Source organism: Triticum aestivum, chromosome 1B, assembly GCF_018294505.1.
Source record: "Triticum aestivum cultivar Chinese Spring chromosome 1B, IWGSC CS RefSeq v2.1, whole genome shotgun sequence".
Classification (NCBI taxonomy): Eukaryota; Viridiplantae; Streptophyta; class Magnoliopsida; order Poales; family Poaceae; genus Triticum; species Triticum aestivum.
The window spans coordinates 335,958,248-335,973,399 of record NC_057795.1 but is presented as its reverse complement, the minus strand read 5'-3'; the positions used below and the strand labels follow the sequence as shown (position 1 = coordinate 335,973,399).

The following is a 15,152-nucleotide window of genomic DNA, read 5'->3' as shown; positions in this document are numbered from 1 at the left end:
GATGGCGTGGTGGTGGATGCAGCAAGAATCCGGCAAGGCTTCGCCGAGCATCTGCGGGAGGAGGAGGTGTCGCAAGGGGGAAGGGAGGCGCCAAGATGCAGGGTGCGGCTGCCCTCCCTCCCCCCCTCTTTATATAGGGTCCCTAGGGGGCACCGGCCCTAGGAGATGGGATCTCCAAGGGGGGCGGCGGCCAAGGGGGGAACTTTCCCCCAAGGCAAGTGGAGGCGCCCCCTCCCCTAGGGTTCCCAACCCTAGGCGTTGCGGGGGCCCAAGGGGGGGTTGAGCACCAACCCACCAGGGGCTGGTTCCCTCCCCACTTCAACCCATGGGGCCCTCCGAGATAGGTGGCCCCACCCGGTGGACCCCCGGGACCCTTCCGGTGGTCCCGGTACAATACCGGTGACCCCCGAAACTTTCTTGATGGCCGAAACAGCACTTCCTATATATAATTCTTCACCTCCGGACCATTCCGGAACTCCTCATGACATCCGGTATCTCATCCGGGACTCCGAACAACTTTCGGTTTACTGCATACTAATATCTCTACAACCCTAGCGTCACCGAGCCTTAAGTGTGTAGACCCTACGGGTTCGGGAGATATGTAGACATGACCGAGACACCTCTCCGGTCAATAACTAACAGCGGGATCTGGATACCCATGTTGGCTCCCACATAATCCTCGATGATCTCATCGGATGAACCACGATGTCGAGGATTCAGGCAATCCCGTATGCAATTCCCTTTGTCTATCGGTACGTTACTTGCCCGAGACTCGATCATCGGTATCCCAATACCTCGTTCAGTCTCGTTACCGGCAAGTCACTTTACTCGTACTGTAATGCACGATCCCGTGACCAGACACTTGGTCACACTGATCTCATTATGATGATGCATTACCGAGTGGGCCCAGAGATACCTCTCCGTCATACGGAGTAACAAATCCCAGTCTCGATTCGTGCCAACCCAACAGACACTTTCGGAGATACCCGTAGTGTACCTTTATAGTCACCCAGTTACGTTGTGACGTTTGGCACACCCAAAGCACTCCGACGGTGTCCGGGAGTTACACAATCTCATGTACTAAGGAAACGATAATTGACACTTAGAAAAGCTCTAGCTAAACGAACTACACGGTCTTTGAGCTATGCTTAGGATTGGGTCTTGTCCATCACATCATTCTCCTAATGATGTGATCCCGTCATCAACGACATTCAATGCCCATAGTCAGGAAACCATGACTATTTGTTGATCAACGAGCTAGTCAACTAGAGGCTTACTAGGGACATGTTGTGGTCTATGTATTCACACGTGTATTACGATTTCCAGATAATATAGTTATAGCATGAATAATAGACAATTATCATGAACAAAGAAATATAATAATAACCATTTATTATTGCCTCTAGGGCAGATTTCCAACAGTGATCACTTAGATGACTAGAGAGATGTCTGTCTAAGTGGGAGTTCTTAAGTAATATGATTAACTGAACTTAAATTTATCATGAACTTAGTACTTGATAGTATTTTTCTTGTCTATGTTTGTTGTAGATAGATGGCTCGTGCTGTTGTTGCGTTGAATTTTAATGTGTTCCTTGAGAAAGCTAAGTTGAAAGATGATGGTAGTAATTACACGAACTGGGTCCGCAACTTGAGGATTATCCTCATTGTTGCACAGAAGAATTACGTCCTGGAAGCACCGCTGGGTGCCAGGCCTACTACAGATGCAACTGACGATGTTAAGAACGTCTGGCAGAGCAAAGCTGATGACTACTCGATAGTTCAGTGCGCCATGCTTTACGGCTTGGAACCGGGTCTTCAACGAAGTTTTGAACGTCATGGAGCATATGAGATGTTCCAGGAGTTGAAGTTAATATTTCAAGCAAATGCCCGGATTGAGAGATATGAAGTCTCCAATAAGTTCTATAGTTGTAAGATGGAGGGGAATAGTTCTGTCAGTGAACATATACTCAAAATGTCTGGGTATAATAATCACTTGATTCAACTGGGAGTTAATCTTCCTGATGATAGTGTCATTGACAAAATTCTTCAATCACTGCCACCAAGCTACAAAAGCTTCATGATGAACTATAATATGCAAGGGATGGACAAGACTATTCCCGAGCTCTTCGCAATGCTAAAATCTGCGGAGGTAGAAATCAAGAAGGAGCATCAAGTGTTGATGGTCAATAAGACCACCAGTTTCAAGAAAAAGGGTAAAGGGAAGAAGAAGGGGAACTTCAAGAAGAACAGCAAGCAAGTTGCTGCTCAAGAGAAGAAACCCAAATCTGGACCTAAGCCTGAGACTGAGTGCTTCTACTGCAAGTAGACTGGACACTGGAAGCGGAACTGCCCCAAGTATTTGGCGGATAAGAAGGATGGCAAAGTGAACAAAGGTATATGTGATATACATGTTATTGATGTGTACCTTACTAATGCTCGCAGTAGCACCTGGGTATTTGATACTGGTTCTGTTGCTAATATTTGCAACTCGAAACAGGGACTACGGGTTAAGCGAAGATTGTCTAAGGACGAGGTGACGATACGTATGGGAAATGGTTCCAAAGTCGATGTGATCGCGGTTGGCACGCTACCTCTACATCTACCATCGGGATTAGTTTTAGACCTGAATAATTGTTATTTGGTGCCAGCGTTGAGCATGAACATTATATCTGGATCTTGTTTGATGCGAGATGGTTATTCATTTAAATCAGAGAATAATGGTTGTTCTATTTATATGAGTAATATCTTTTATGGTCATGCACCCTTGAAGAGTGGTCTATTTTTATTAAATCTCGCTAGTAGTGATACACATATTCATAATGTTGAAGCCAAAAGATGCAGAGTTGATAATGATAGTGCAACTTATTTGTGGCACTGCCGTTTGGGTCATATCGGTGTAAAGCGCATGAAGAAACTCCATATTGATGGACTTCTGGAATCACTTGATTATGAATCACTTGGTACTTGCGAACCGTGCCTTATGGGCAAGATGACTAAAACATCGTTCTCCGGAACTATGGAGCGAGCAACTGATTTGTTGGAAATCATACATACTGACCTTCACAGATGATTTGAGCAGATATGGGTATATCTACTTGATGAAACACAAGTCTGAAACATTTGAAAAGTTAAAAGAATTTCAGAGTGAAGTGGAAAATCATCGTAACAAGAAAATAAAATTTCTACGATCTGATCATGGAGGAGAATATTTGAGTTACGAGTTTGGTTTACAAGCAATGCAAAATAGTTTCACAACTCACGCCACCCGGAACACCACAACGAAATGGTGTGTCCGAACGTCGTAATCGTACTTTACTAGATATGGTGCGATCTATGATGTCTCTTACTGATTTACTGCTATCGTTTTGGGGTTATGATTTAGAGACGGTCGCATTCACGTTAAATAGGCACCATCAAAATCTGTTGAGACGACGCCTTATGAACTGTGGTTTGGAAAGAAACCAAAGTTGTCATTTCTTAAAGTTTGGGGTTGCGATGCTTATGTGAAGAAACTTCAACCAGATAAGCTCGAACCCAAATCAGAGAAATGTGTCTTCATAGGATACCCAAAAGAGACTATTGGGTACACCTTCTATCACAGATCTGAGGGCAAGATTTTTGTTGCTAAATTTGGATCCTTTCTAGAGAAGGAGTTTCTCTCGAAAGAAGTGAGTGGGAGGAAAGTAGAACTTGATGAGGTAACTGTACCTGCTCCCTTATTGGAAAGTAGTTCATCACAAGAACTAGTTCCTGTGACAACTACATCAATCAGTGAGGAAGCTAATGATATTGATCATGAAACTTCAGATCAAGTTACTACTGAACCTCGTAGGTCTGCCAGAGTAAGATCCGCACCAGAGTGGTACGGTAATCCTATTCTGGAAGTCATTTTACTTGACCATGGCAAACCTACGAACTATGAGGAAGCGATGATGAGCCCAGATTCCGCAAAATGGCTTGAGGCCATGAAATCCGAGATGGGATCCATGTATGAGAACAAAGTATGGACTTTGGTTGACATGCCCAATGATCGGCAAGCCATCGAGAATAAATGGATCTTCAAGAAGAAGACCGACGCTGATGGTAATATAATTGTCTACAAAGCTCGACTTGTTGCGAAAGGTTTTCAACAAGTTCAAGGGGTTGACTACGATGAGACTTTCTCACCCATAGCGATGCTTAAGTTTGTCCGAATCATGTTAGCAATTGCCGCATTTTATGATTTTGAAATTTGGCAAATGGATGTCAAAACTGCATTCCTGAATGGATTTCTGGAAGAATAGTTGTATATGATGCAGCCGAAAGGTTTTGTCGATCCAAAAGGTGCTAACAAAGTGTGCAATCTCCCGCGATCCATTTATGTACTGGTGCAAGCATCTCGGAGTTGGAATAATCGCTTTGATAGTGTGATCAAAGCATATGGTTTTATACAGACTTTTAGAGAAGCCTGTATTTACAAGAAAGTGAGTGGGAGCTCTGTAGCATTTCTGATATTATATGTAGATGATATATTGTTAATTGGAAATGATATAGAATTTCTGGATAGCATAAAGGGATACTTGAATAAAAGTTTTTCGATGAAAGACCTCGGTGAAGCTGCTTACATATTGGGCGTCAAGATCTATAGAGATAGATCAAGATGCTTGATTGGACTTTCACAAAGCACATACCTTGATAAAGTTTTGAAAAAGTTCAAAATGGATCAGGCAAAGAAAGGATTCTTGCCTGTATTACAAGGTGTGAAGTTGAGTCAGACTCAATGCCCGACCACAACAGAAGATAGAGAGAAAATGGAAGATGTTCCCTATGCTTCAGCCATAGGCTCTATCATGTATGCAATGTTGTGTACCAGACCTGATGTATGCTTAGCAATAAGTTTGGTAGGGAGGTACCAAAGTAATCTAGGAGTGGATCACTAGACAGCGGTCAAGAATATCCTGAAATACCTGAAAAGGACTAAGGATATGTTTCTCATTTATGGAGGTGACAAAGAGCTAGTCGTAAATGGTTACGCCGATGCAAGCTTTGACACTGATCCAGAGGATTCTAAATCGCAAACCGGATACGTGTTTATATTAAACGGTGGAGCTATCAGTTGGTGTAGTTCTAAACAAAGCGTTGTGGCGAGATCTACATGCGAAGCAGAGTACATAGCTGCTTCGGAAGCAACAAATGAAGGAGTCTGGATGAAAGAGTTCATTTCCGATCTAAGTGTCATACCTAGTGCATCGGGACCAGTGAAGATCTTCTGTGACAATACTGGTGCAATTGCATTGGCAAAGGAATCCAGATTTCACAAGAGGACCAAGCACATCAAGAGACGCTTCAATTCCATCCGGGACCAAGTCCAGGCAGGAGACATAGAGATTTGCAAGATACATATGGATCTGAATGTTGTAGACCCATTGACTAAGCCTCTTCCACAAGCAAAACATGATCAACACCAAGACTCCATGGGTGTTAGAATCATTACTATGTAATCTAGATTATTGACTCTACTGCAAGTGGGAGACTGAAGGAAATATGCCCTAGAGGCAATAATAAAGTTATTATTTATTTCCTCATATCATGATAAATGTTTATTATTCATGCTATAATTGTATTAACCAGAAACATGATACATGTGTGAATACATAGACAAACTTAATGTCACTAGTATGCCTCTACTTGACTAGCTCATTAATCAAAGATGGTTATGTTTCCTAACCATAGACATGTGTTGTCATTTGATTAAACGGGATCACATCATTAGGAGAATGATGTGATTGACTTGACCCATTCCGTTAGCTTAGCACTTGATCGTTTAGTATGTTGCTATTGCCTTCTTCATGACTTATACGAGTTCCTATAACTATGAGATTATGCAACTCCTGTTTATCGAAGGAACACTTTGTGTGCTACCAAACGTCACAAAGTAACTGGGTGATTATAAAGGAGCTCTACAGGTGTCTCCAAAGGTACATGTTGAGTTGGCATATTTCGAGATTAGGTTTTGTCACTCCGATTGTCGGAGAGGTATCTCTAGGCCCTCTCGGTAATGCACATCAATATAAGCCTTGCAAGCAATGTAGCTAATGAGTTAGTTACGGAATGATGCATTACGTAACAAGTAAAGAGACTTGCCGGTAACGAGATTGAACTAGGTATCGACGATCGAATCTCGGGCAAGTAACATACCGATGACAAAGGGAACAACGTATGTTGTTATGCGGTTTGACCGATAAAGATCTTCGTAGAATATGTAGGAGCCAATATGAGAATCCAGGTTCCGCTATTGGTTATTGACCGGAAATAGTTCTAGATCATGTCTACATAGTTCTCGAACCCGTAGGGTCCGCACGCTTAAGGTTTCGATGACAGTTATATTATGAGTTTATGAGTTTTGATGTACCGAAGTTTGTTCAGAGTCCCGGATGAGATTACGGACATGACGAGGAGTCTTGAAATGGTCGAGACATGAAGATTGATATATTAGAAGCCTATGTTTGGATATCGGAAGTGTTCCGGGTGAAATCAGGATTTTACCGGTGTACCGGGAGGTTACCGGAACCCCCCGGTAGCTTAATGGGCCTTAGTGGGCCTAGGTGGAAGAGTGGAGAGGAGGCTAGGGCTGGGCCGCGCGGCCCTCCCCCCAGTCCGAATAGGACAAGGAGAGGGGGGCGGCGCCCCCACCCCCTTTCCTTCCTCCCCTCCACCTCTTTCCCCTCTCTCTCCTAGTCCAACATGGAAAAGGGGGGAGTCCTACTCCCGGTAGGAGTAGAACTCCTCCGGCGCGCCTCTCCCCTTGGCCGGCCGCACCCCCTTGCTCCTTTATATACGGGGGCAAGGGGGCACCTCTAGGACACAACAATTGATCTCTTGTTCTCTTAGCCGTGTGCGGTGCCCCCCTCCACCATAGTCCTCGATAATATTGTAGCGGTGCTTAGGCGAAGCCCTGCGATGGTAGAACATCAAGATCGTCACCACGCCGTCATGCTGACGGAACTCTTCCCTGACATTCTGCTGGATCGGAGTCCGGGGATCGTCATCAAGCTGAACGTGTGCTAGAACTCGGAGGTGTCGTAGTTTTGGTGCTTGATCGGTCGGGCCGTGAAGACGTACGACTACATCAACCGCGTTGTTCTAACGCTTCCGCTTTCGGTCTACGAGGGTACGTGGACAACACTCTCCCCTCTCGTTGCTATGCATCACCATGATCTTGTGTGTGCGTAGGAATTTTTTTTTAAATTACTACGTTCCCCAACATCAATAGCTGGAATCTCAATTGTGACATGAGCCTCTGTTGGAGCAGGTTCATGCACAACCATTCGTCTTCTCTTGGTGGGAGGAGGCAGGCAAAGCAACTGAGATGGGCTTCATAAGAAGTAGCTCTTGAGGAGCAGATGAAGAGGTTGGTGCTTGTGCCCTTCGCGAAGCCTTTGATGACTTTATTTTCTGTCGCTTCTGTGAAGAAGGGGCATCAGAAGCTTCTTCATGCTTTCGCTTCTTGGCTTCGGCTTCAGCTTGCTTCGTCTTGTTCCTTTCGGAAGCGACAAATGAAGCAGAGGGCTTTGGACCAGCAAAGCCTTGAGGGAAGATAATATTTGGCACTTCTTGCCTTGAAGCCTCAGCAATAGGGACGGCTGGTTCCTTCTTCTTCTTCTTTGCTAGATTTGGGTCAATAGCAGGGCAGCCAACATCATTTCTCTTCAAGCTCTCATTGTGAGCTTGGACACACTTTGGTGCATAGTTCTTCAAACGCTCACATGAGCCTTTGGCTTCATCACGACACCTCTGGAATTCAGCTTTGAGGCTTGTCATCATAAGCTTGAACTTCTCAATATCAATGGCAATTAGGGACTGTTCTGAACCTCTCCGAGCTTCTCAAACTCCACAAAATCAGCTTCTGGAGCTTTTGCTTCGATCTTCACCTGGCGATTCCATTCGTTCGGCAGTGTTCGTAGCTTCTCTCCATGATTTGGCCTAGCTGAGAGCCTATTGGGCTGTTGGGTGCCAGTTTGGGCCGGATGGAGGCATCCCACCTTGTATCGTTGTGTGGAGGAGGACTGGCCACGTGCGCTCGCACAGGATACAAGCCAGGCGAGCATCCCACGAGCGGCTGGGAGCAGTTTCACGAATCATTTTTCGTACTTCACGGTGGCATCCTCTTGTAGTTAGTAGGAACTCCTCGCTTCTTCGTATTGTGGAGCTGGGCTTTCGTTGCTTCTCATTTTTGCACTATGGGATCGCTCAGCTTCTCGTTTCCAGCTTCTATGAGCTAAATCGTTCGGGACTGCTTCACTCAAGAATTTTGAGAAGATAGAAGATGGAGGAGATCAGAACAGGCCCTTAGCTTGGCCACATGCTTCTTGAATACAACCTTCTCATGATCAATCTTGTTCTTTTGCTCAATCACTTTCTGAGCAATGGCTAGTTCTTGATTCACGAAACCTTGGAAGGTAACGCCGATGCCAATGGGCAGCTGTAGATCTTCAAGAGATAGAGATGGATTATCAAACCACTCATCAATGAAGTTATTCAGAATGGCAGCATCGAACAGAGGCAGGTTCTTGAAGACATCAACTTCTTCCTCCTTGTTCTTGATCAACAGCTCTAGTGCATCATCATCAAGATCTTCATCATTTGACAGATTAATGATATCACCATCACCATGTAGTATTCTGGTTGGAGGAGGGGCACGCGCAACAGTGTCTTTTGTCTTCGGAGAGGTCCGAGACAAGTCTTCTGAGTGCACACTGGATTTAGGAGGTGCAATCTTCAGTGGCTTCACTCTTGAAGCTTTTGGAGCAGATGCAACTTTTGAAGCCTTTGACTTCTTGACTGGCTTCGGGGATTCAGGAGCATCAGTGTGTTGCTCACCTTCTTGAGCAGTCTCAACACTTGCTCTTTGTGCAGTACAGTGCGCCAGAAATGCAACAAAATCATCAAAGGGGGCAACTAGATTGGCTTCGGCTCCACAAGAGCCATCTGGTCTTGGTTCTGCTGGACCTGGGTTGAAGTTACTCCCATAGTCTTTCTTATTCTGGGCAGCAAAGCCCCTGGCGAACTGATAGTTGGCTTCAAAAAGATCATCATCACGGCACCACAATATGCTGGAGGGATCAGCATCTTGAGGCATTGGCCTTCTTACCATGCATGGAAAGAAGTTCAACCGAATGGCTTAAGCCTTAGTCTTCGGATGAAGCTTCTTGTAGACGGTATCAGCCCATGGTGGCCTCACGGCATTCTTGGTAACATACTCCTGGCGCACAAACTTGTATTGAAACCATTGTTCAGCCCGGTATCTACGCATCCATTGTACGCATGATTTGCGCTCCCCATATGTCTCTTCCGGATCAGACTTGCACATTTCATATAGATCTAGAGGCAAATCCAGTGCAGTGTGCTCTCGACAATGTCTACCCCCTTTCTTTGGGGATTTAGCACTTGCCATTGGCTTCACATAAGTGATTGGCTTCGCTCTGCTTGTTAAACAGGAACTGGCTTCAGGAGAGTCAAGATGAAGCTGTAAGAAGTTTGCAAATGAATTCAGACTATGAGAACCAAGGACATGCAACTGTGAAAGAATTAGAGATGCGAGGGAAGTAGGAGAGGTCATATGAATTCTCAAAGGATTTTGAAGATAAACACAGTTTGAAGAAGTTGACCTCATAGTGCGAAGACATTCACTTATTGGGATGAGTTGGTACTAGCTTTGTACGAACCCGTAAATAAGTACAAGTGAGGAATCACATAGTTATGAAGCATAAGTGAAAGTACTTGGCGGGTCATGAGATTCAAAATGATAGAAGATCCAGATTTGGAAGTGACAAAACACCTTTATGAAGCTATTGAAAGTTAAATGGGTCAAATGAATGGTAAAAGGTGAGATTTATTTACCACTCAAGAACTAGGGGCGAACTGCAAGACAAGTCGAAGAGGGGGCCGAGCAGTTCGATCTCCCGCGCCCTAACTTGGCGGTGGAAGACAGCTCCGGCGGCGGCAGGGAGAGGATATCCACGGCCGGCATGAGTACGACGACAGAGAGGTTGCGGCAGCGAAGTGCTTCTTCTCTGGCGACAATGAGGCTAGCGACGGCGCTAGGGTTGCGAGAGTGAGAACGACAGGAGTAGAGGATTTAATGAACGCGTGTGCTTTGCATTTATAAGGAGGAGTGCGGCGCTGGGAGTTTACTGCGCTGCCCCTGGCGGTTCACATCTGCGCGACGCGTGGCATGCATGCGCAGTTTAAACAACCACATCACATGTATCCTTATACAGTACAATGTATTTGTTCATTTCCCTTATTTTTTTATTTCTCCTTCTTTTTAGTTGGGACCCACCCACTATTTGGGGACAAAACTTTACAGTGCTATACCTTCTCCTATTTTTTCTATGGGGACCCGTCCACCCATGCTTTTAAATTTCTATTTTAAAATTTAACATTTATATCTTTTGAATAGACTAGCACAAATACCCGTGCGTTGCAACGGGAGAAAAGACTAGTTCTTATGAATCGAAATTTGCCAGGTCGAACACGGTCTTAGTTGTGTGCTAGTGCTTCAAATCTTCTACCAGAAACTTCCATGTCCACCGGCATTGATGTTCACACAACCACAATTGTCTGACTCCATTGCTAGGGCTACTATGTTATGGGCAAACAGTTAGACATTTTAACTACAAAATTTAAGTAAAAGAAGCAGACTCCATAATACCACATTCTCTAGAAAAACTAATTATGCATAAAAGCACAAGCTTATTGCACAATAACGCAATCTCCAAAAAAAACAGCTGTTTCTTTTAGGGCTATACACACACAAAATAGTGAAGTAAAAATTATTCACAGAGAATGCACATTGGTACTGTCGGATTTTTTGGATAAAGAAATGCTTATGATGGCACAACCGATATACGCACATAGGATGATTCTAGGAAGCTAATTGTCTATTTTTATGAACTAGGTGGGCCTGATGTACTATTTTCTACTTAAGAACCTTTAGGCAAGGGATCGAATCCCGCTTCCTCCAAAAAAAAAGAACTTTTAGGCAAAATAGGTAAAGAAACGGGATGAGAAAATTAATTGGGGAAGCAGATGATTGAAGATCTAGGCCATACATCAATATGTCCTCGCGGCTGTGTCCGAGCAGCCCGGCGTCTCGTCCTTGCCGTGTCACCATGTCCTCCCCGTTGTGTCCCAGCAGCCCGGCGTCTTTGTCCTTGTTGTGTTGACTCACTGTCTGAGCAGCCCCGCACCACCGACCATGCTTCCTTCTTTCTCTCGTTTTCTGTGCTTCCTTTCTCTTTCATATCTCATTGTTTGTGCCACGAGGCGGCTGGTTGATGTTACAAAGAATTTCAAAACGTATATAAACTGATGAGAATCGACTTAACAGGGCAAGGTGGGACTATTGAGAAAATACTCCCTCCGTTCCGATTTACTCGTCGTGGTTTTAGTTCAAAATTTTGAACTAAAACCACGACGAGTAAATCGGAACGAAGGGAGTAATAAACACACATCAAACTATCTTTTGCCCCCGTCGTAAGTCGAGGCGTTGCTGCCGAGCTGACAAGTTTTTTTAAAAGAAATAGCGAGCCAACCACTGCACACAAAATTGAGCTAGCTTGGCAATGACACATAGTTCCTGTGTGTAAGGGTGCCACTTCGATTCCAGTTAAAGGCAATTTTTTCACATTGTCTCTGGTGGTAGTTGGGCCACGGTACTCTTTTGGGCCATAGATGGGCTATGAGCATCTTCAGTCGCGCCCCCAATAGGCCCCCTCAGGTGAATTTTTAGCGCCGGTGACCGAAAATCGGTCCAGTCGCGTCCCAAGGACCTAGTTTAGCGCCGGTTTGGGCCAAATCCAGAGCCGGCGATCCCGCCCCGAACCCAAGCGCCTGGGTGTCGCCTGGGGACGCCGGCAGAAGCGAAAAGTTGCGTGGGGCCGCTCTGTCGGCGAGAGGAGGCCATTTTCCCGCCGTTTCCTCTCGCTTTCCCCCCGGCTTCCCTCTCATTCTCCATTCCTCCCGCCGAACTCCGCCTCCTCCCTTCCAAGCCGCCCGCCATGCTGACGAAGAAGTACGTGATGCCCCGCGCCGTGACGGATCCCACAGCTGCCATCGTCGCCTAGCCGAAGCAAACGAAGCCGAGGGAGCCGCCGTCCAAGCCCCCGGGCATGACCAACACCGACTGGAAGGCGGATGTGCAGCGCCGGGAGGCCGTCACCGCCGATAGGCGCAACAGGGCCAAGAAGGCCAAGGAGAGGGCGGCGGCGGCGGAGCAGGTGGAGCGCGCGGCCGAACAAGCCGAGGCGGTTCGCGCGGCGATGATGAATCCACCTAGTGGGCACGGCCCGCACGCGGCCAGGAGCCAGCAAAGCGTCGGCTCTCCGGCCGGGCTCTCGTCGTCGCCACACCCATGGAGCACGCCATCGCCGGGCTATGCTGATGGCGACGTCCACGGTGGTTTCAACCACAACATCACCTTTCCACATGGGCGCCCGGTCCAGCGAACGCCATCGCCCGTGTTCACCGGCGTACAGTACCCTCCGTACACGTATTCGCCACCGGACTATGCAGCTTCACCGACGCCACCTCTTCGCCGCGACCTCTACTCACAAGCCTCCTCCTCGTCTCATCTTGGCGACGCCGACGCGACGGAGGCCGACATGGAAGACATCATCGCAGCCAGCTCGGCAGCCGCCGCCTCTTCCGCCGGGTTCACTACCCAAGACGGCTCGATTGATCTCGGCGACATGGACGCCGAGCTCGACTACGGCGAGGAAGAGCCGGATGAGGAGGAGGAGGAGGAGGAGGAGGAAGAGGAGGAGCCGGCACCGACGAGGAAAGGCAAGAAGAAGAAGAAGAAGAAGAAGAAGAAGAAGAAGAAGAAGAAAGGGGCGGCCAAGACTGGCGAGCCGCGCATCAAGTTGGCGACCAAGGAAGATGAGTGCCTCGCCGAAGCATGGAAGGTCGTCTGCCTCGACCCGATCACTGGCACGAACCAAAGCTTCGACACGTATTGGTACCGCATCAAGGCCGAGTTCGACGAGCGCAAGCTCGTCGACCCCTACTTCAAAGGCGTCCACATGCAGCGGGGCTCGAAGGCGATGGCGAACCATTGGGGGCTCATCCAAACGGCGTGCAACAAATGACATGGGATCGTCGAGGAGGTCGCGGCTCGCCCGGAGAGCGGCACCAGCGTCGAGGATCAGGTACAACACGCCGTCCCCTCCCTATTCCGCCCTCCACATGTGCGTTCCCGCGCCGACTGATACCCGCTCTTCGGCGCAGCTGCTGCGCATGTTCGCCATGTACCGCGACGACAACGGCGACCAGGAGTTCAAGTACCTCCACATCTTCAAACGGATCCACAAGTGCGAGAAGTGGGCGGATATCTGGCGCACCCTCGCCAAGGCCAAGGAGACATACAAGCCGGACGCGCCGACACCAGGAGCGGCAGACGGGCACCCGGACGACAACAAAGGGGCCAAGAAGGCGAAACACGCCGAGTCGGCTGCCGCACGCGTGCAGGAGTCCATCGAGCATTGCCTCGCCGACGCCAACACCAGGGCCGCCCAGCGAGAAGAGAAAACTGAAGCGAGGTGGGCTGCTTTGATGACGAACAACGCCGTCAAACTCGACTTGCTCTGGTCCAACGTCGCCGCGAAGAAGAGTAACAACGACCTGACTTTCTTGATGGGCGGCGCTGACATGCTCCAGTGTGGCGACGAGAAGCTCAAGGCGTGGTTCTTGGCGGAGCGAGGCCTCATCCTGAACCAAATACCGGCGACTCCAACGCCGACGCCGCCTCCCAGCCCGACTGACGATGTCTCCGCGACGCCCAGCAGCACAGAAGCCGCGCCAATTCCTCCAAGCCCGCGCACACCGACGACGCCGCCGTAGGTTAAGCTCGACGTTTGATGCATTCCTTTCGCGTCCTTCCTTTTTTTGTGCGCCGAACTACTTTCATTTGATCGCCGAACTGTGACACTAAATCGCCGAACTATTGCGATGATCGCCGGATTGTGGCCTTTTTGAAGTGGGAACGATCGAGTTTGAACATGGGGCGCGTGTCTAGCGCCTTGGGGCGGTTCGGCTAGAAAATCACCTCTCCACAAACGCGCATAGCATTCTCTCTGGTTTCTTCGTTTCTGGAAACGTGGCCACTATATTTAGGGATACTTCCGCGATCAGCCCCCGTACTTGGCTTTGTAGTCGTTCCACAGGTCCTGCACGCTCCGGCCCAGGATCTCCACGAAGTAGCCGTCGCTGTACCCGCTGTCCTTCATCTTGCCGTTGAGCTCCCCGACGAACCCGGGCTTGATCACCGAGTCGCAGTAGTCCAGGAACCGGGCCGTCACGTCGTAACCTCCGTCCCAGCTGCGCCCTTGCCCCGGTGCCACCCAGTGCGCCGGCGCGTACCCGGCCTTGAGCCTGACGAAGTCGGCGACCCCCTCGAAGACCCACCAGTGCGCCGCGTAGTCCTGGAGGCCCCACTGCCACACGTGGGTCGCCTCGTGGTACAGCACCCCCGTCACCTCGGCCTTCAGGTCGCCGGTGAAGCGGGCGACGTAGCCCTCGCTTAGCTCGATGGCGCTGCCGCTGGTGGAGGCGATGCCGCCGTCCGTGTCGTCGACAACAACGAGTGTGACGGCGCCGCCGCCATCGACTGGCCTGCGGTCGGCCGCGCGGGCGCCCGTCTGGTTGAAGACGTTCCAGATGAAGGAGGAGGCCTCCGAAAGGACTTGCTTCGCGTGGTCCGCGCCGTACTCCACGTCGAAGCGCTGGCCGCCGGGGGTCGTCGACGCGTTGTTCGTCACCTCGAACGTGACGGCGCCGGCCGTACCGGCGACGAAGGCTAAGACTAGGGAAGCCACGGCTGCCATCGAAAGCTTCATTTTGTGCTAGCAGCTGCGACGTACCCGTGTGAGTGTGACCGGACAAGTGGTGGTCGCCGGTCGGCGTGATGTTTATAGGGAGAACCTTCCATTTTTGTAAGGTTGAGGATTTGTCCTGAAATGGCCTGCGAGGGCATCCTGCCAAGAAGGCCTGGCAGGCAGATTTTCTAATTGGAAATTTCTTTTGAAGCTTTTTCGAATTGGAATTTGGTACACGGTTGTTTCACATAGTACAACCTGGATTTCATTCGTTGCTGTTGTCGTTAGCTCATTATT

At 48.5% G+C, this 15,152-nt stretch overlaps 1 protein-coding gene across 1 annotated transcript; it reads right to left on the bottom strand.

Moving 5' to 3' along the window:
* Nucleotides 1–14,168: 14,168 nt before the first annotated feature.
* LOC123091110 (uncharacterized) lies at nt 14,169–14,912 on the bottom strand. The gene has a single exon (XM_044512511.1). The coding sequence runs from the start codon at nt 14,874–14,876 to the stop codon at nt 14,169–14,171; it is 708 nt and encodes a 235-aa protein (XP_044368446.1). The 5' UTR covers nt 14,877–14,912.
* Between the last annotated feature and the right edge of the window lie 240 nt (nt 14,913–15,152).

Excerpts from the sequence above, each read along its gene's own strand:
- LOC123091110 (XM_044512511.1), bottom strand. The coding sequence starts at position 14,876 with ATGAAGCTTTCGATGGCAGCCGTGGCTTCCCTAGTCTTAGCCTTCGTC.